Genomic DNA, 16395 nt, shown 5'->3' on the forward strand with positions numbered 1-16395 from the left:
ACGAATAACTAATGAACTAAATTACAAAAATGCACTAATGAAGGTATACGCACATATTTATGCATGCAGAAAGGAGCACACTTGGATTAGACTGCAGCAGGCTGACGATGCCTACGCAAGACACCGCAACACAGCAAGAGACACCTGTACAGGAAGATGCCCTGTACCACGGACATCATCAAGGATTCATGAGGTTTACACAGATCATTTTTCAGCCATGTACTCTTCGGTGGAATTACATTCTAGCAACACTTCTTTGCAGCAAGGACAACACTGAAAATATGCAAATAAGCAGAAAGTTGTTTATCTGCACTCTTAACATTTATTTTTCAGGACAGCAATGTCACTATGATGAACTACGATATAATTAGTAAAAAAATGCAATATATAAAAATGAAAATGCATTTTAACTTCAACAGCTAAAACAGTTATTGAAAAAATAGCTAGAAAAAGATTTCTTATCATTCCCACTGCTAGTAAAAAGGCATGAAGGCAAACAGGAGGTTTCATAAAAATATAAATGGGGAGGGTGATAAAACTCTACCTGGGAGTTCAGTACGGACTGTTTTATGTCTTTAGTTCACTTTTCCCCTCATTTCCTCTCCTCCTCCCTTCAACTTGTGTCATATTTACCCTTTTGGTTAGTAATAGTAAATTTATTTAATGGATTTGCCTGAAAAAAAATGTTTGTGCCATATGTGAAAAGGATTGAAAACGCCTTTTTGCAGAAAGCATGTCCAGGAACACAGGAAACCCACCCCTGAAGCCCACCCACATGCTGTACCGCTTTGCTCATCATGTAGGAATGATGATATCAGAGCGTCCATGAATTAATTTGGGTTACAAATAACAGAAGAGCAAGCATTGTGTCCCACAAAGAATTCCAGATGATTAGTAAAACGGAATTATTTCGTCTAATCCTACCACAAGCTACGTGTTTGGAACCCATGTCTCTTCTAACACCCTGCAGGCTCACAGAATTCATGAGATAATTCCACTTAGTGACTCACGAGATTTCCACTGAGGTCCGTTTCTCTCAGCCAGCATATAAAGCTGAGCGCAACGGAGGCAGAAAGGCAGGTAATTACAGAACTGATGAGGCACCCGAAGGTAGAGATGAACTGAGCAATATAAAGGTGAGCAGAGGAAGTGCTCGCTTTTTACAGCTGGAAACTATTAAATATTTTGATTTGAGGGAAAGTTATCATCAGTGCCCGTTAAAAATCTTTAATAAAGGGCTGTTATACCGAATTTTATCAAAACAGTAGTTTCATTTAATGGGTTTGTATCTTCCTAAATCTATACATATAAACAATTTGCATTATTTAATTTCTTCCAGGACTTTTGCTAGAGAGAGCTGTTTGCTTTGGGAGCTATTCTGTGTTCTTTACTGACCCCGTGTGGTTTCTCCTTCCAAGGAGAAATTATTTTCTCAAACTCAACATTAAGTTAATCAGATGTTTACTTAGGATAAAGGCAATAAGAGAATCCTAAAGGACAATACAACAGTTTAATACACCATGCAGCACCTCAACAGATCTGCTTATTTTGGGAGGTTTATAATCACATTTCCTATGTTGGTTCCCCCCCACACACACACTTTTTGGTGTTGCTGCATATAAGTTAAAACTCTAGGAAGTACCTGGATATGTTTTTTTTCTAAAAAATACCCAAATCATCCAGGCACAGGATTAAGGTAACCATATTGCCCCAAAAACGTAGACAGTGAAGTCTAATGACTATGAAAGTCATTTAAAAAGGGATATATCTGTCCTAACAATAGGAGTTTCAGGGAATATCACCCTGGACAACGGATGTCTAGCTGTGAGCAGTGAAATCTAGAGAGGGAAGAGTTTCCAGTTACCCGTTTGGCACTGTCAACATGTTTAATCTGTTTAATAATTCTGCGGCCACCTGAGTCTACTTTGTTTTCTGCCTTTATTGCCAAACACCCTATCCCCTGCCACAGAGCAGCGTCTAACTACATGAAATGTAATTAAAGAGGCTGCCTAGGAATAATATTCAAGAATTCTTGCAGAAATATCCTGTGGTAATGGTAATAAAAAACCCAAACAACAAATACAATGCTAGAACAGCAAATCCCCAAGTGCCAAAAAAAAAAAAAATAGAACTGCTTTTATATATGCTACTCCATTTTTTTAATTACATAGATTACTGCTAATTTTCAATAATAAAAAACCCTAGAGTGTCGAATTTGCTTTCAAGCATAAAACTTATTTCAATAGGGACAAAAAAAAAAAAAAAAAAAAAAAAAAGTCGGGTCTAAAATAATTTTTAAGGACTGCAGTTCTACCCGATCTTAGTGCCAATCCCTGTGATCAAATACAACAGCCATGAAAAGCTGCAGACCGGGCCTGAGTTTAAAACTTTGGGATTCTGTATCCAAGTCTTAACACGATATGGAATTATTTACACACACAAACACACACACACACACACACACACACACACACACACACAGAGTAATGAAGGTGTTTTCTGCATGCTGTTGTGAAAATAATCTATTTAAACATACACTTTGCTGGCAGAACAAAAGCAGCATAAAATGAGTGATCTTTCCCAGTATCTGATAATTTCATAAATAAGTATTTCTGCTGTTTGACCTCACTGACAGCATTCTCAGGATTGCCGCGGTATTATCAAAGAATTTTGGTACGTTTTAGTGTTTTCTAACTCAGAAGAGTTACGCTATCCTCAGGAACACAGCCTTCCTTCTTCATCTGCGCCTGCTGTTTCTTTTCAATTCCAGTCTTGTAAACTTGGGAACATAACCTCCCCAGAGTCCCACATAAACTGATTACTTACAAAATTATTTCCAAAGACATGCTAACGTCAGTGGAGATTCGCTTGCAGAATGCAGCATGCAGTCATGCTTCTGAGCTTAGGTTAGTGATGCTAAGTCACTGTCAGCAGCAAGCAGGAGTGGAATTTGTAATAATTTAGAGAGAAAAGGCAGACAATAAACAAGGAAGTATTTTTTTTTTCCATTATAAAAAGGGAATTATTGAGTCTCCTCTTCACATCAGAACAGAGTGCCAACTTTCTTTGTTGGAATTCATGTTTATAATTCACAAGGACTAAGCATAAATTTTGCCTGTGAGGCAGCAGCTGTAGGAAATTGTTCAGTTCTTTTTTTAGGTGCACTCCTATGATGAAAATACGAACTGAGCAAGGACTTCTGTCAGCTTATGTCACTGCACTTGAAGGTCTGGATTTCACAAGAGTGACAACACAATGTTAGACATAACTTCGTACTTAGCACAGACATGTTTTTTCAGGGTAGCATTTAAACAGAGAAACTTGCAACTTCCCTGCATTAAACAAGTTTCATCAATGAAACCCAAAATGTGATTTTATTTTCAAGTAAGAAGAGGTGCAAACGATTGAGGAAGGGTAGTCCTCTTCTGTGCAGGCCTTTCTGAGATAAAGATACCAGATAAAGAATCAAGGTTAAGAAGAAATAAGTTACTGATTGCATGACAAATGATTACTGCATGAGCAAATACTTGGCAAGGACAAATGGTCTTATTCTTTTTCTGGTTCAGTATTTAAAACATTTGGTAAAATCATGCATTAATAATATAAACAACTCTTCAAAAATAATTTTGTTTTTTTAAAATTATTTTAAGCTTTGAGCTATAGCATGTAAACTGCTCTAGGTCAACTTAAATTGTAAAAATCCTATTGGAAGATGATAATGGCTTCAATGACCTTAGATTCTCAAAACAGTTTACAGCACAGGAGCTTCAAATTTCAATTTAAATTGTAGCTTAACCAATGTATGGCACTGGAAGTGTGATTTGTGTCAGTAACCTTTGCTCTAATAAAGCAAGATCATTTAAGAGATACATGCAGATAAAAACCCCACACAGGTATGTTCTCAATGCTGATATGTATCTTTTATGGCAATAAGTCAGTGAGGTAGTGATTAGTGAAAGAAGAAAAATGGGAAGTAAACAGGTGAATTGGTATTTCATGTATCAGAGCATATGTGCATACTGGTAATATCTCATGATACAGTATACTCCAACTAACATACAGCAATAGATAGAGTATATTATATCATACAACATGCATGCTGTATTATGTAAATTTATTTATTTAAATACACAGCGAACATGAGCATTATTTGATCCGTGGAAGTTATTTAAATTTCCATGAGTGTCTTTCAAATTAAAGATGCACCATTTTCCAATTTCCATGAGAAGGCAGCATTCATTGAACGAATTCCTTCAAAAGGAAAGGCGCATTGCGTCTGCTGAGGCTTGATGACCCCTTTTATGTAAGTGAACTTGTAATCTGGAAAGTACTTTGTGACAAATTATGGAAGATTCATACTTCTTTTTTTTTTTTTTTTTTAAATCCATTAGAAAAGCTTAAACTGGGGAAAAAACAAGTGCATCCTTAAAACATGGTGAGAATGAAACTGAATTTAATAAACTTCAAACACTGACAGAGAGGGTTGTGTGAAGAGGAAGGTGTAAGATAACACCAAGAAGAAAACTACCTTGAAGAAGTGGATATTTATATGACAGTCCTGGAAGAGGCAAAAAAGGGAGAAACACTGCTTCGTTAGTAAAGGGCTGGCAAAGCAAAGCAACAACAGTTCGTAGCAGAAATAAACAAAGACACAGCAGTGAGAATACAGAAATGGACACATCTGTTATGCACAGAAAAATCACAAAAACGAAATCGTGGTGTTCATCACCCTAACAGCAAGGAGCATGGTTCAGCTGAGCACAGTGAAGGGCAGGTCTTCACGCAACTGCTCTTCGGTGCAAACCTCCATCGTGTACGGACACAGGCTTCATGCATGAACCATTCCTGATGGCGTTGAACCACGGCAATGCACAAAGCTACATGTACGTACAGATCTGTGGAGTTTGGGCTCTGAACAACTAACAAGCACTGTAGAGGGGTGACAGCACCAAAGTGGGGGTTCCCCCTTGTTTCGAGAAAAGCGTTTAAACTGTATATAAGGGATAAAGAAATCCCTGTGATCAGTATGATTTTCTATGTATATTCTTCACCTTAAATCACAACACACAGACTGAGAAAAGCCTTACAGAAATCACAAGCTGATAGGAACTGAGACCAGAGATGTATGTCATCTGGTGAAGAAATTTCAAGTTCTCTACTTTCAGATATGGTGAGTGGAGGGAAACCTCCAGATCACTGCATATGGGGATTCCCCATGCCAAACTATAGTATAGAACAGATGGAGACATCTAACAGCATCTCTATAATGCTGCAAACTATTCTCTAATGATTAAATATGCACAATTTAAAAATAGGAATGAGTGCCATGGCCAAAAAAAGCAGCTCTTCTTTTTATATCTCTATATACATAACGAGTGTCGATTGATGTGCCAGTGATATTTTGGCTGGTCATGATTTCAGTGTAGCTTAGTGTCTGTTTCCTGAAAAGTAAATTTAATCTTTTCTTTTACAATTTGAAGTGTCAGTAATGTTATTTCTCTTTTCCGTGTCACCTTTGCTGAACTGCCAGAAATTATAGTTATTGCTTCGAAACGGGAATGCATACTGGTTAGACACAGGTATGGTTGAGATCGTATCTTTTATTTATTTACCAAAAAAAAAAAAGAGTAAAGTAACTTCAGTGTAACAACTCTGGGGCAAGAATTAAGAGAAAGAATTAAAAGAAAGGTCTCCTTCACAGCCCTTACAGGACTTTATTATATAGAGACCAGAAGAACTTAACTCGCAAATTAACCAAATCACAAGCTCCTCTACCATTGTTTTGTTTTTTTTTTTGAGGGGGATGAAAATATCATATTTGATTAGAAAGCTCATTGGGTTTTTAAGCTACTGAAACAGTCCCTGGAGTCTTCTGCTAAGGCCCTGGCTGCGCAACTGCAGCTTATTTACCCAGCGTCCAGCTCAGAATCAGAACTGCTCTAGGATCTCCTGACCATTGATTAAAGGAAAGAAAGAAAATGTCCTTTTGACCTAAGACTGTTGTGAATATCAGAAAAATGCCAGACTAATGCAGAAAGTACTGTCTTTCTCTTTTCTAATAAAGCAGCCAGAAATTGCTTAAAAAAAAAAAAAAATAACTAAAAGAAGTGTTAAAGATCTCAGAAATGCAGTACCTGGAGTGAAACAAACTGACCCGATGTACTGATGTTCAGAAGGGGAATGATAAATAAATGAAAGAGGTTTCTTTAGGGTTGGACTCATCAGAAAGCTTTAATTGTGCCTTGAAATCTGGGGACATTTTCAAATAGCATTTAACACCAGCTGTACTGCCACAACGAGCGGCCTGATGGTGTAAATAAATGGTAGCTCTGTATGCAACAGATATATATATATATATATATATATATATATATATATTTACACAGACTGAGATAGGTTACCTGTTCATAAATTCACATCTGCACAAGCATTAACACACAAGTTTGGTCAAACAAAATGCTGCTCTCCGTACTGGAGGAGTTTAATAGCACATCAGAAGCAGAAATATCTACAGCTCCTGCGTCACTGGAGAGGTTCTAGGTATTTATAACCAAGCACCACATTGTCCTTGTTCATGTATTTAAAATGGTGAGGCATTTTAAAAGACTTTTTTTTTTTTTTTTTAGGATCATAATAATAGTTATGTTTAGAAGCACTGAGATGTCACCAAAATGTCACCACTGACTGTACACTTCCACTATCCAGACACAGTATTTACCCTGTTCTGAGCTATGTTCCCTCTCTCCTTCTATTCTAATCCAAGGAAAAGGGAACTACAGGTCCAGCCTCTGCACAGCCTTCATCAGCAAATCCACTGACACGAAGCAGATGAAAAAGTAACTCGTGTCATGATAATCTGAGAACAGCCAAAGCAACAGCACGGGGTGTCCGGCCCCACCGGCTCCAGTCCTTGGGAAACACTGCAAAGCTGGGACACGTCACTTCTTGGCAGCGGAAAGCCCAGCAGGCAACTGGACAACAATAAATAAGGGCTGCTCCTGGATGGTTTATCTAGCACCTGGATCAGTCCCAGAAAGGGGAGATGAAATAGAGTATACAACCAGTACGGCCACTTTGCCTGGCCATCCTACTACACGCGGTTTATGGATCTGGCCCACAACGTCGACTAACAGATGAAAATGGTACTTGCTTTTACTATCACCGACTGGTAATAATTGTGCAGAAAAAGTACTTATCACAGAATCAACTAGGTTGGAAAGGACCTTGAAGATCATCTAGTCCAACTTTAACCTAGCACCGACAGGTCCCAACTACACCAGATCCCTCACCGCTAAGTCGATCCGACTCTTGAACCCCTCCAGGGATGGGGACTCCACCACCTCCCTGGGCAGCCCATCCCAACGCCCAACAACCCATTCTGGAAAGAAATGCTTCCTGACATCTAGTCTAAACTTTCCCTGGCACAACTTGAGGTCATTCCCTCTTGTCCTGTCGCTTTCTACTGGGCTAAAGAGGCTCAAACCCAGCTCTCTGCACCCTCCTGTCAGGGAGCTGAATAAAGTCATCTTATTGTGGAGTGATTTTATTGTTACTCAATTAATTAAATGGAATGGCACAAAACTAACAGCCATGACAAGCGACTCGCACCCGCTGTCTCAGGTGAAATCTCTAACCTGAACCCATGGTGAAGCTGGTGGCCACAGAGGTAGATGTGGGAAGCACCTCCCAGGGTCCACCAGGATGAGCCTGCAGGGATCCCCACGGTGGGGACAGGACTCTGAGAAATCTCTCAGATCTTGTTCTACTGAAACCCAAACATAGAGCTACACTAAAAAAAAAAAAAAATCAGAACAGTAGAAAATATCTGACATCTGAAGAGTATGCACCAGGAGGACCATTACTTATCCTCCCCACAGATGCCTTAAAATGAAGATTATATGAGCAGTAACCTATTCCCTTGTAGCAACTTCCTTGGATCACTTCAATTACTAGAGCTGACTGTAGTGACTCCATCCAGATTGCTTCCACCATTTAATATACCCTGTACTTGGTAAATGTATCCACATGTGAGCGTTATAGCTACTCTATTATTTTTTTAATTAAAAAAAAAAAATCATTGATATGGACCATAACAGCTGCTTTATTTTTAATAACATTTTTCCATGATGGTGATGTGGAAAGAAAGGGGACAGACAGAATAATTAACCAGCCTACTTTTAAAGCAGTATTATTCTATTATTATTCTAAGGTGATATTTAAGTATCAAGCAGCAAATTACAGGAAACAGGGCTTGACAAAAACTGAAATAACTTCCTGCAATAGAAGTTTTAGAATTTGCACATTTCTTTTCCCCAAATAAAAAAACAAAACAGTGACCTAAGTGGCAAAACCATATTGCTGTTCAAATCGTAACCAAGTATGGAAAATACAATAAGGTGGCATTATTTCAATATTCTGCTTTTTTCTCTGAGTAGCAAAATACTGTAAGAGGAAAATAAGCATGTAACAAGATAGTAGATATTGCAGTTAAAAGACTTGCTAGTTTGGGTCCATGGAGCCACCTGGGACTGTTGGGAGTTCCCATGGCAACCTCAGCACGGACAATTATGGAGCAGCTACAATTATTCTGAATACGCCTGTTGAGAATGGAGTTTCGTTCTGAGATGGCCACAAAAAATGCCATTCCGGAGAGAAAATTCACAACCGAAGGTTAAAACCAAATGAAAAACAGTGACAGATTTTATCCTGCCTCCACTTCCTCCAGGAGTATATTTTTATATCTAAATATTAATAATGATGTATCATATATAAATCACCAAATCCAGATTTGATCCTACTGCTAAATGAGCAGATAATTGATTCGTAAAGTTTTAGCGATAGGTGAGATCCAGAAAATATGTAGATTGATTAAAATTTGTTGGACAGAAAATATTGCACTGCACCTGTGCATAACATACCTCAATTTCTATATACTGGACAACTTTATATAGATAATAATACATAGACAGTATAGAAAAGAAAACACCTTGAAAAAAAAATCTAAAAATACTTAACGAGGTCACTGCGTGATTCAGATACTGAAACCACCCTCTCCTCCTTTACTCTTTCTTTTCCAAATTTGGTCCCATTTGTTGGACAGGATCTATAACTACCGGGCACAAATCAAAGTGATAATTTTTCAACTGGTTTAAAACTGGCAGAATTGGGCCACAAGGAAACTTGTGCTTGCGACAATAGTTTTTACTGTTCAATTGCAAATGTAAATGGAGAGAATGTTTGATTCTATTATTTATTTACTTATTTAGAATTTTGTCTAGCTATTTTATGGTAGATTTACATTGAATAAATGACTTAAAGAATCTGTGCCAGCAGGTCCAGTAAGTAAAGCAGCATGCCAACGAGATCTGTGTGACTAATAACCACATTTAAATAAGAAGTCTGCGTTATTAAAGTGGAACTAGAAGGATGTGATAGGATTGTGTAAACAGTTTGAAATCAGTGGGACCTCGAGGTCAAATCTGAAAGATGTCTGTTGAACTATAGACACAGGCAGATATTTTAAAAATTCTCATTGATTTAAATGGGAGGTAGCTCCTAAATGCTCTTGGATGTTCTACTAAGCACATTTCTAAACTTTAGTCAAAAGGGCAAAGTGAGTTTTAAGAATGTCATAGACTTTTTTTTTTTTTTTTTTTAAGACCAGGAACTGCTTTCAGAAATTTCACATCTACCAGTTCTCTGATCTTTTATAGCCTGAAAATATTCTTACTCTTTCTTAATGTTACGGAATGAAATGCTCATCGTAAAGTTTCTCTATTATTGTATAGCTTAGGTTTGTATATAGCCCTTTTCTCTGAAGACCATCATTATTCATTTTAAGTATTTGATATTAGTAATGCAATACTTTTGTAGAAATTGTAATTTTGTACTCAAAATTAAATCAATGTAGCTTGGATATCAATCACACTGTCATATATTGAAAAGTAGACCAAGCACCGCAAATGTAGACTTGATTAGCAAGCACTCTGAAGTGACTGTTTTCTATAAACTGATAAATGACATGATAGACCACTGTGACCTCTTGGTCTATCTATATTTTTAATCTTCCTGACAAATACACTCCCCTAGTAAAATGGCAGTCAGGCTCTGCAATCTTCTTCCTGTAAGGTTTCAAAGCTGATTTCAGAACAGTGGAAATATTTATTTAGATGATGACATTAAATCATAAATAGCAGCACATTTCTCAGTGCTAGCTCCTTGTTCCTTAGTATAGGGTACCTAAAATAAAATGACTATGTAAGCCAAGATATAAATGATAAGAAAAGTAACGTAGAAGATGATCAGAGTCAGCACCGCTTCTGTGCCATACCAGAATAGCTAATAAGTGAAATACCACCATTCAGACATCTGTGCTGTTAATTTTTATAAGCTATCACAGTAATTCCCTCGAAACCAAGTAAGAACATTACTTGGAGGGTACCGCTTCCCTCTGTTCCTTCTCACAGTGGTAAATTCTGAGGGAGAGTAAGAGGCTGAACCTAAATCCTTTGGCCATGTAATATGGCATTGTACTAGCCTTGGTCTAGTTATAATTACACGTTTCGTTTGGCTACCAATATTCCCATATATCATCATTACGTTTTAAAACTGTTCATTATGCAACTCTCTAAATGATATTCCTGGAGACGCTGTGTTCACTGAAAACCTATTCCCTTACCTTGATTAATTCAGACCGCTAAAATAGCATCACCCAGGCTACCTCCAGAACAGGGAAAGCCTCATACACGGTGCTGAAGCTGAACTAATTAGACTTAGAGACAGACTAATTATTTCTGAGGCAGAGCTGACCCTATGTAAAGCTGTTGTTTCTGGGACCCAGTCCAGTAGCTTTACATGATGCAACCTCTTAGGATTTCTACTCCACTTCATTGGAGGACACAGATAAACCCTGACTGTACATTCTGAAACCAGTGTATTTACAGGAGGCTTAAGAAAAAAAAACCTAAGAGACTGCAAATTCAATACGCAAACATACTGCATAAAATAACTGATGTTTTTAAACAGAAATTTTAGTGACTTTGTGCTGTCTCTGTCCTGAGGAAAAAAACAGGTAGATTTCAGTATCTATACCACCACCATATACATATCTACCCAATTCCTGACTCTGCTTGTTGCACAGAGACATGTAAGGGGTGAAAAGAATTACTTTTGAAGCTATTCTTTCTAGGGAGGATAAAAAGGAAATATGATTTTGAATAGAAAATGACCTAGTGCAGCAAAATAAAATCACACTGGTCAGATCACAATTGTAAAGAAAGGAAAATGGAATGGAGATTCAAATACTTCTCAAATGTATAACAAAAAAAAATCATAGTTCATGCTGCAGACAAAATTATGGTAGCTGATCCAAATGTGTTCAGAAGAAATTGATGCACCTTTTCTTTTTCTTTCTTGAAAGTTGAACATGTGCCGTTTTTCCTCACTTTCTTGGGTTAACCCATCTTTTATAATAACAATGTAGAATTCTGCCTGATGGTGAACATAAAAAATTGCCATTTCAGGTTGAAAGGAACAGGCTTGTTTGTTTATGCACAACAGGTACATTAATTACTTTTTGGATAAACAGCCAGACTAAAGTTGTAAATGTTCAACCAGAAAAAAAGAAAACAATACTGTAGAGATTGAACGATTTCAAATTCAATATTGTGGATGGCAGCTGGAAAGAGCAGTCAAGTCAGATGAGCTGAATCCAGTACAGCCACCAGCGAAACACCTCCCTCCCCAGACCATACCTGTCCTGTTGCTGGGTTTAATGGCCAGCAAGTATTTGCTGTAATATCAGCTGTGGCTGTCAGAAGAGACAGAGATGCTGGCTACAGCTGTTCATTAAGAAAAAACTCCTTTGCACGGCACGGCGAGACCATGCTTGTGACTACCAACCACTCCGATGTGCAACTCAGAGGCAGGAAGACTGCAGAAAGTATCACTTCAGTATTTCCTTCCTGCACATAACCAGCAATACCTCTTAACCTTAAAAACTCCCAAACCCACGTTAAAGATACCAGAATTTCAGACGACGACCTTTTACAAGGATTTGGAGGCTACAAGTAATCAGTAATTAACACTGTAATTTTTTTTTTTTTTTAAAAAAAAGCATTTAGTGTGAAACATTCTAAGTATTAAAATACTGTTGTTTCTGAGAATTTAATCTGTCAAATAATGTAGATACTAGTGATAATGGCTGGCAGATTTTGCAGCAAGTATTAAAAGACATTGAAATTATTACATACACTTGACATAAAACATTTTAAAGTATCAACTTGTAAGTGTCCTAACAGCGGAGCTGAACTGTCAGAAAAATGATACCACTACTGAATTAAACCCTTTGGTCCAATCTTCAAGAAACCCAAAGGCACATACTGCTGTCACAGGCAACAGAAATAGTAGCACTCATAGTCTATATATTTTAACAGGCTTTTTTTTTTTTGGGGGGGTAATAAAGTGAAAAATACCTGCAATAAATAGTTGCACCCATTTGTGTTTAATCCTCACCTCAAACTTCTGCCGGAGCTCTGCATTTCCATCTTCATCAGCATCTGGAATTGGAACATTATAATATTCACCTTCTTCCTGATTCAGCAGCTTGTACCTGTGGAACATTTGAGAAAAAAAATTGGTGACCTTACAGTTTTATTCCTGTTAGATTTAAAATCCGATTTAGTTCCTTGTGTGTGGTTTGTATCAATGTCACAGGTATGTAAAGAAATGTTTTCAAAGATCTAAAGCAAACTCAGAATATATTTAACCTAAAATTAGATCTTTAATCCCAAACTATTTGCCAAGGCAGTTCAATGGACATGGAAATTCTTCCCTCCCATCCTGTGATATGATGGAAAACCTCAACCCTGAAGAACCTTGTCTCCAGTGCTCCCATAGCCCTAAACAGTTATCTCTGATGAAAATGTACTTTGTCAGAAGATGACTTCTACCCCTAGCCTGGTAGGTAGTAAGATGGCATTTTATAAAATCACTTCCCATGTACTTTGAATTTGCAGGGCTATATATAACATGATACACTTAGTAATGAATAGATCATATTTGAGATAAAAATAAAATTCCTATCACAAGACTATGTACACAGAATTGAGTTTGCAGCAGCTCCTGGCTCCAGCACAAGTTTCATGAACACCACAAAAGAAAAGCATGCCTTTTATTATTCTCTTTTGTGATATATAGTCTGTGTTTCCTAGGTTTAGTTACATTTGCAGTGAATTTATAGCCTGAGATACAGTAAAAAGCTCCAAAAAAAGGCAGATTATATTGAAGAAAAAGACTGGTTTAAAACTTTTCCATGTAATCTTTTCTTATCTCTTTTCAGAAACTCTTACCATCCGCTGGCTGGCATTTTCATAAGCTCTGACACCCCAAATGAAAGAGATCCCATGAAATCATTTCTGGTTGTTCGATCCCAGTCCCAGACCTCTACGGATAGCCGTCGATCTTTGTCTGTAGGTTTTAATTTACTAAAAAGGAGAGAAATAGAGGAGTTTTCAATACAACACTGAAATAAATTATTCAATCCAAAGAAAGATACGACACTAAAAGGTGTCAAACTTACAATGTGAATGACTCATTCCAGTCTGGGTTCAGAGTAGAACGGATGGTTTTTGTTTTTTGTTTACTTTCATTCTTAGGATCTGGGATGAGCTTCAGTTTAACATAAGGATCTGACAGTCCGTTTGGATCCATGGGAATTAGGTTTTTAGCTTCTCGCACTGCCAATATAAACCACAGCTAATTTGTAAAGGATTACAAATCGCCATTAAGAAAGCAATAACACGTCAGACCACAGTTATTGAAACACGTTAAGAAATAAACCAAATAAGACGTGAAAACCACTTGTCAGACTTGACAGGGAAGAAACTACTTGTAAAGTAAGTTTGCGCTTAGTGATATTTATAAGAACAGCAGAGAGAAATGCCAGGAGAGAAGAGCAATTCACAACTGACATGCGGCTTCCAGGCAGCACTTCTCCTGCAATGGAACGATTAAATGTCCAAATCCATCACTATACATTTTTAAGTTTGTAGCAATTCTTCGTGCTTTTATTTCCTCATCAGTTTTAGGTTATAAAAGTACAGGACTACCAGCCAAATACTAAAATAGGTTATTTGACACAATCCCTCACTGGATATTACCTAATGCTAAACCTCCCTTGGATTCATGGTCATTAGTTGTCAGATGGAATCGCTGTAAGCATTATGTCATGACAGCAACCAAAGTAGAAGCACAGACGAATTTTACTTCAGCTGCACAAAACTGTTAATGCAGCTTCTACATTTACAACGCCAAAAGAAAGCAAAAAGTGAGTTAACGTATATCATGTTGCTACTGATGCCCAAGGAGAGAAAACAGTCAGCAATCTGCACGGGGCGCCACTCCCGCAAGGGCACATCCCTACGTGGACCGGGCAGCGGTGGGTTACGAAGGCGTTTGCTGGGGGCTCAGCTGCCTTCAGCCGCTCAGAAGCCACTGCAGCAGAGTGGAGTATTCCAATGGATGAGCACAGACAGCACTTCCCTCCCTCTTGTAGCGGAACCAGCGTAACGTCTGAGTAACGTATACATAAGGTTTTATCCTGTGTTAGCAGCATTCAGCCATCAGGTTCTGCTGAACCTCAGGAGAAGAGGTGAATTTTCCTCGTGTTGTGAAACCCCATCCCAGCCAAACTGGTCGTGCTGCGATGAACTGCAGCGATCGAGTTGGGATGGGGAATTTAGAGCTCAAATTCTACTGGGAACAGTCATCCTCTGGGCTTGTTTTGGACAGAAAATTGCTTTCATTCGGGAATTCCTGTGTGAGATTCTTAGTTTAAGATTAGAATCGTTCCTGGAAGCAAAACTGCAAGAAGCTTTGAGGGTGACATAGTTCCTAGGGTATGAAGGAAGGCCGGCATTTAAGAGTGAATCACTAGAGATATTATCCCAGATTGACAGTACTCAGCTACTGCTTTCACAGTGTCAGCATCAGAAGGGCTTTTTCATTTATCTACCTAACTGAAGAAACCTGAAAGGAAATTTCAGAAAGATGAACCCTCAAGTCACCTACTATTCCTTAATGGAAAACATTTCCTATAAAAATTTGAACTTTAGAGTCACTTAAGAGCTCAATCAGAACTAATGCAAAAAAAAATATTAAAAATTCAACAACAGATAGTTTGCTCAAGGCACTCTCTTCCGTTCCTCCCATGTTTAAATTGCATTTTCATATTACAAACAAGAATTATAGACCTTCCCAGGACTTCCACCTGTTATTTTCCAGCATGGAGGCTGAATAGCATCCAAGCAACAGAGGTATTTTATAACATGTTGTTTACTCCCATTATTTACAGAATAAGAAGAGGACAGGTTTTGGGCAAGGGTCTAACGATGCATAAACCAGCTGAAGGACATCTTCAAAATGTCCTTTGTTCCCCCTTTAGAAATAAAGGCAGGGCTGTGGTGGATTGACAACGGTGCACTGCTGCTTCCCCAAGACAGAAAGAGATGGACAATGGCTGTAAAGTACAGGACAGATACTCCTGAGCTTTAATTCGGGCCATTGAAATGAAGGACCGTGGTGTCTGCAATGTCCCCGTCAGAACAGCGCAATGCAGGGGATTTACAAATCCACGTAACGGTTCCGTTGCATTTCCTGCGCCCCAGATGTAATCGCTGGTTGATGTAACTAGCTCTAGGCTGGCATTTTCCTTTTACACGATGGTGGGTTAGTCTCAGAAAGATTGCGTTCTTCCAAATGACATAACTGCTAAGAAGTGCTTCAGTGCAAATCTACTATTTGCTGTTGTGTCATCTGATTCAAGCTGTAGAGGGAAAATTTTTTTGGGGAAAAAAAACAGCCACCGCCACAGAAAACACATAATTTTGAACAGTTTGACCTGCTCTGTTTATTTATAATGACAGAGTAACAGGCGTGGTAGAACAAGTTGGAAGAGAGAAATACCAGATATAACAGGTACCTTATATCCAAAATAGCTGTAGGAAGAAGGTAGAGCACAGAAATGCAAGCTACTTATTTGGAACACACTAGTTTATTTGTCAGGATAACTCTCATGCAGAACAGAAACCCTAATGTAAATTAATTACTGAAATTAGATCATGTCTGGAAAGGAAACACATTAACTCGAACCCACAGTTGATACTGATTAAGTTACGTTTCTTAAATTTGTGTTTTTTAAAATGACAGAAAATGCTTATGGGGTAAAATTTTAAAATAAAAATGCAATTCTATTCACTAACTATATTACTCAAATAATTGTACCAGAAAAAACAGACTGTGTTTTAAAAAGCACAGAACAGAAACGAGCATCTGTCTAGCAGAGCATTTCATCTGTAGTTTTCCACAGCCCCTGTATAAAGCTGACAAGGCTTTGCA

General features: G+C 38.0%; 1 protein-coding gene across 1 annotated transcript in view; it reads right to left on the minus strand.

Annotated features, from left to right (window-relative positions):
* Positions 1–16395, minus strand: part of PRKCA (protein kinase C alpha) — a 151338-nt gene that overhangs the window by 29283 nt on the left and 105660 nt on the right. The window contains exons 5-7 of the mRNA XM_026860902.1: positions 13580–13736; positions 13350–13484; positions 12514–12610 (exon numbers count right to left, since the gene is read on the minus strand). Coding sequence (XP_026716703.1) covers positions 12514–12610; positions 13350–13484; positions 13580–13736 — 389 coding nt within the window. The remainder of the gene's footprint in view (positions 1–12513; positions 12611–13349; positions 13485–13579; positions 13737–16395) is intronic.

Source organism: Athene cunicularia, assembly GCF_003259725.1.
Source record: "Athene cunicularia isolate RWA chromosome 18 unlocalized genomic scaffold, athCun1 chr18_part1, whole genome shotgun sequence".
Classification (NCBI taxonomy): domain Eukaryota; kingdom Metazoa; phylum Chordata; class Aves; order Strigiformes; family Strigidae; genus Athene; species Athene cunicularia.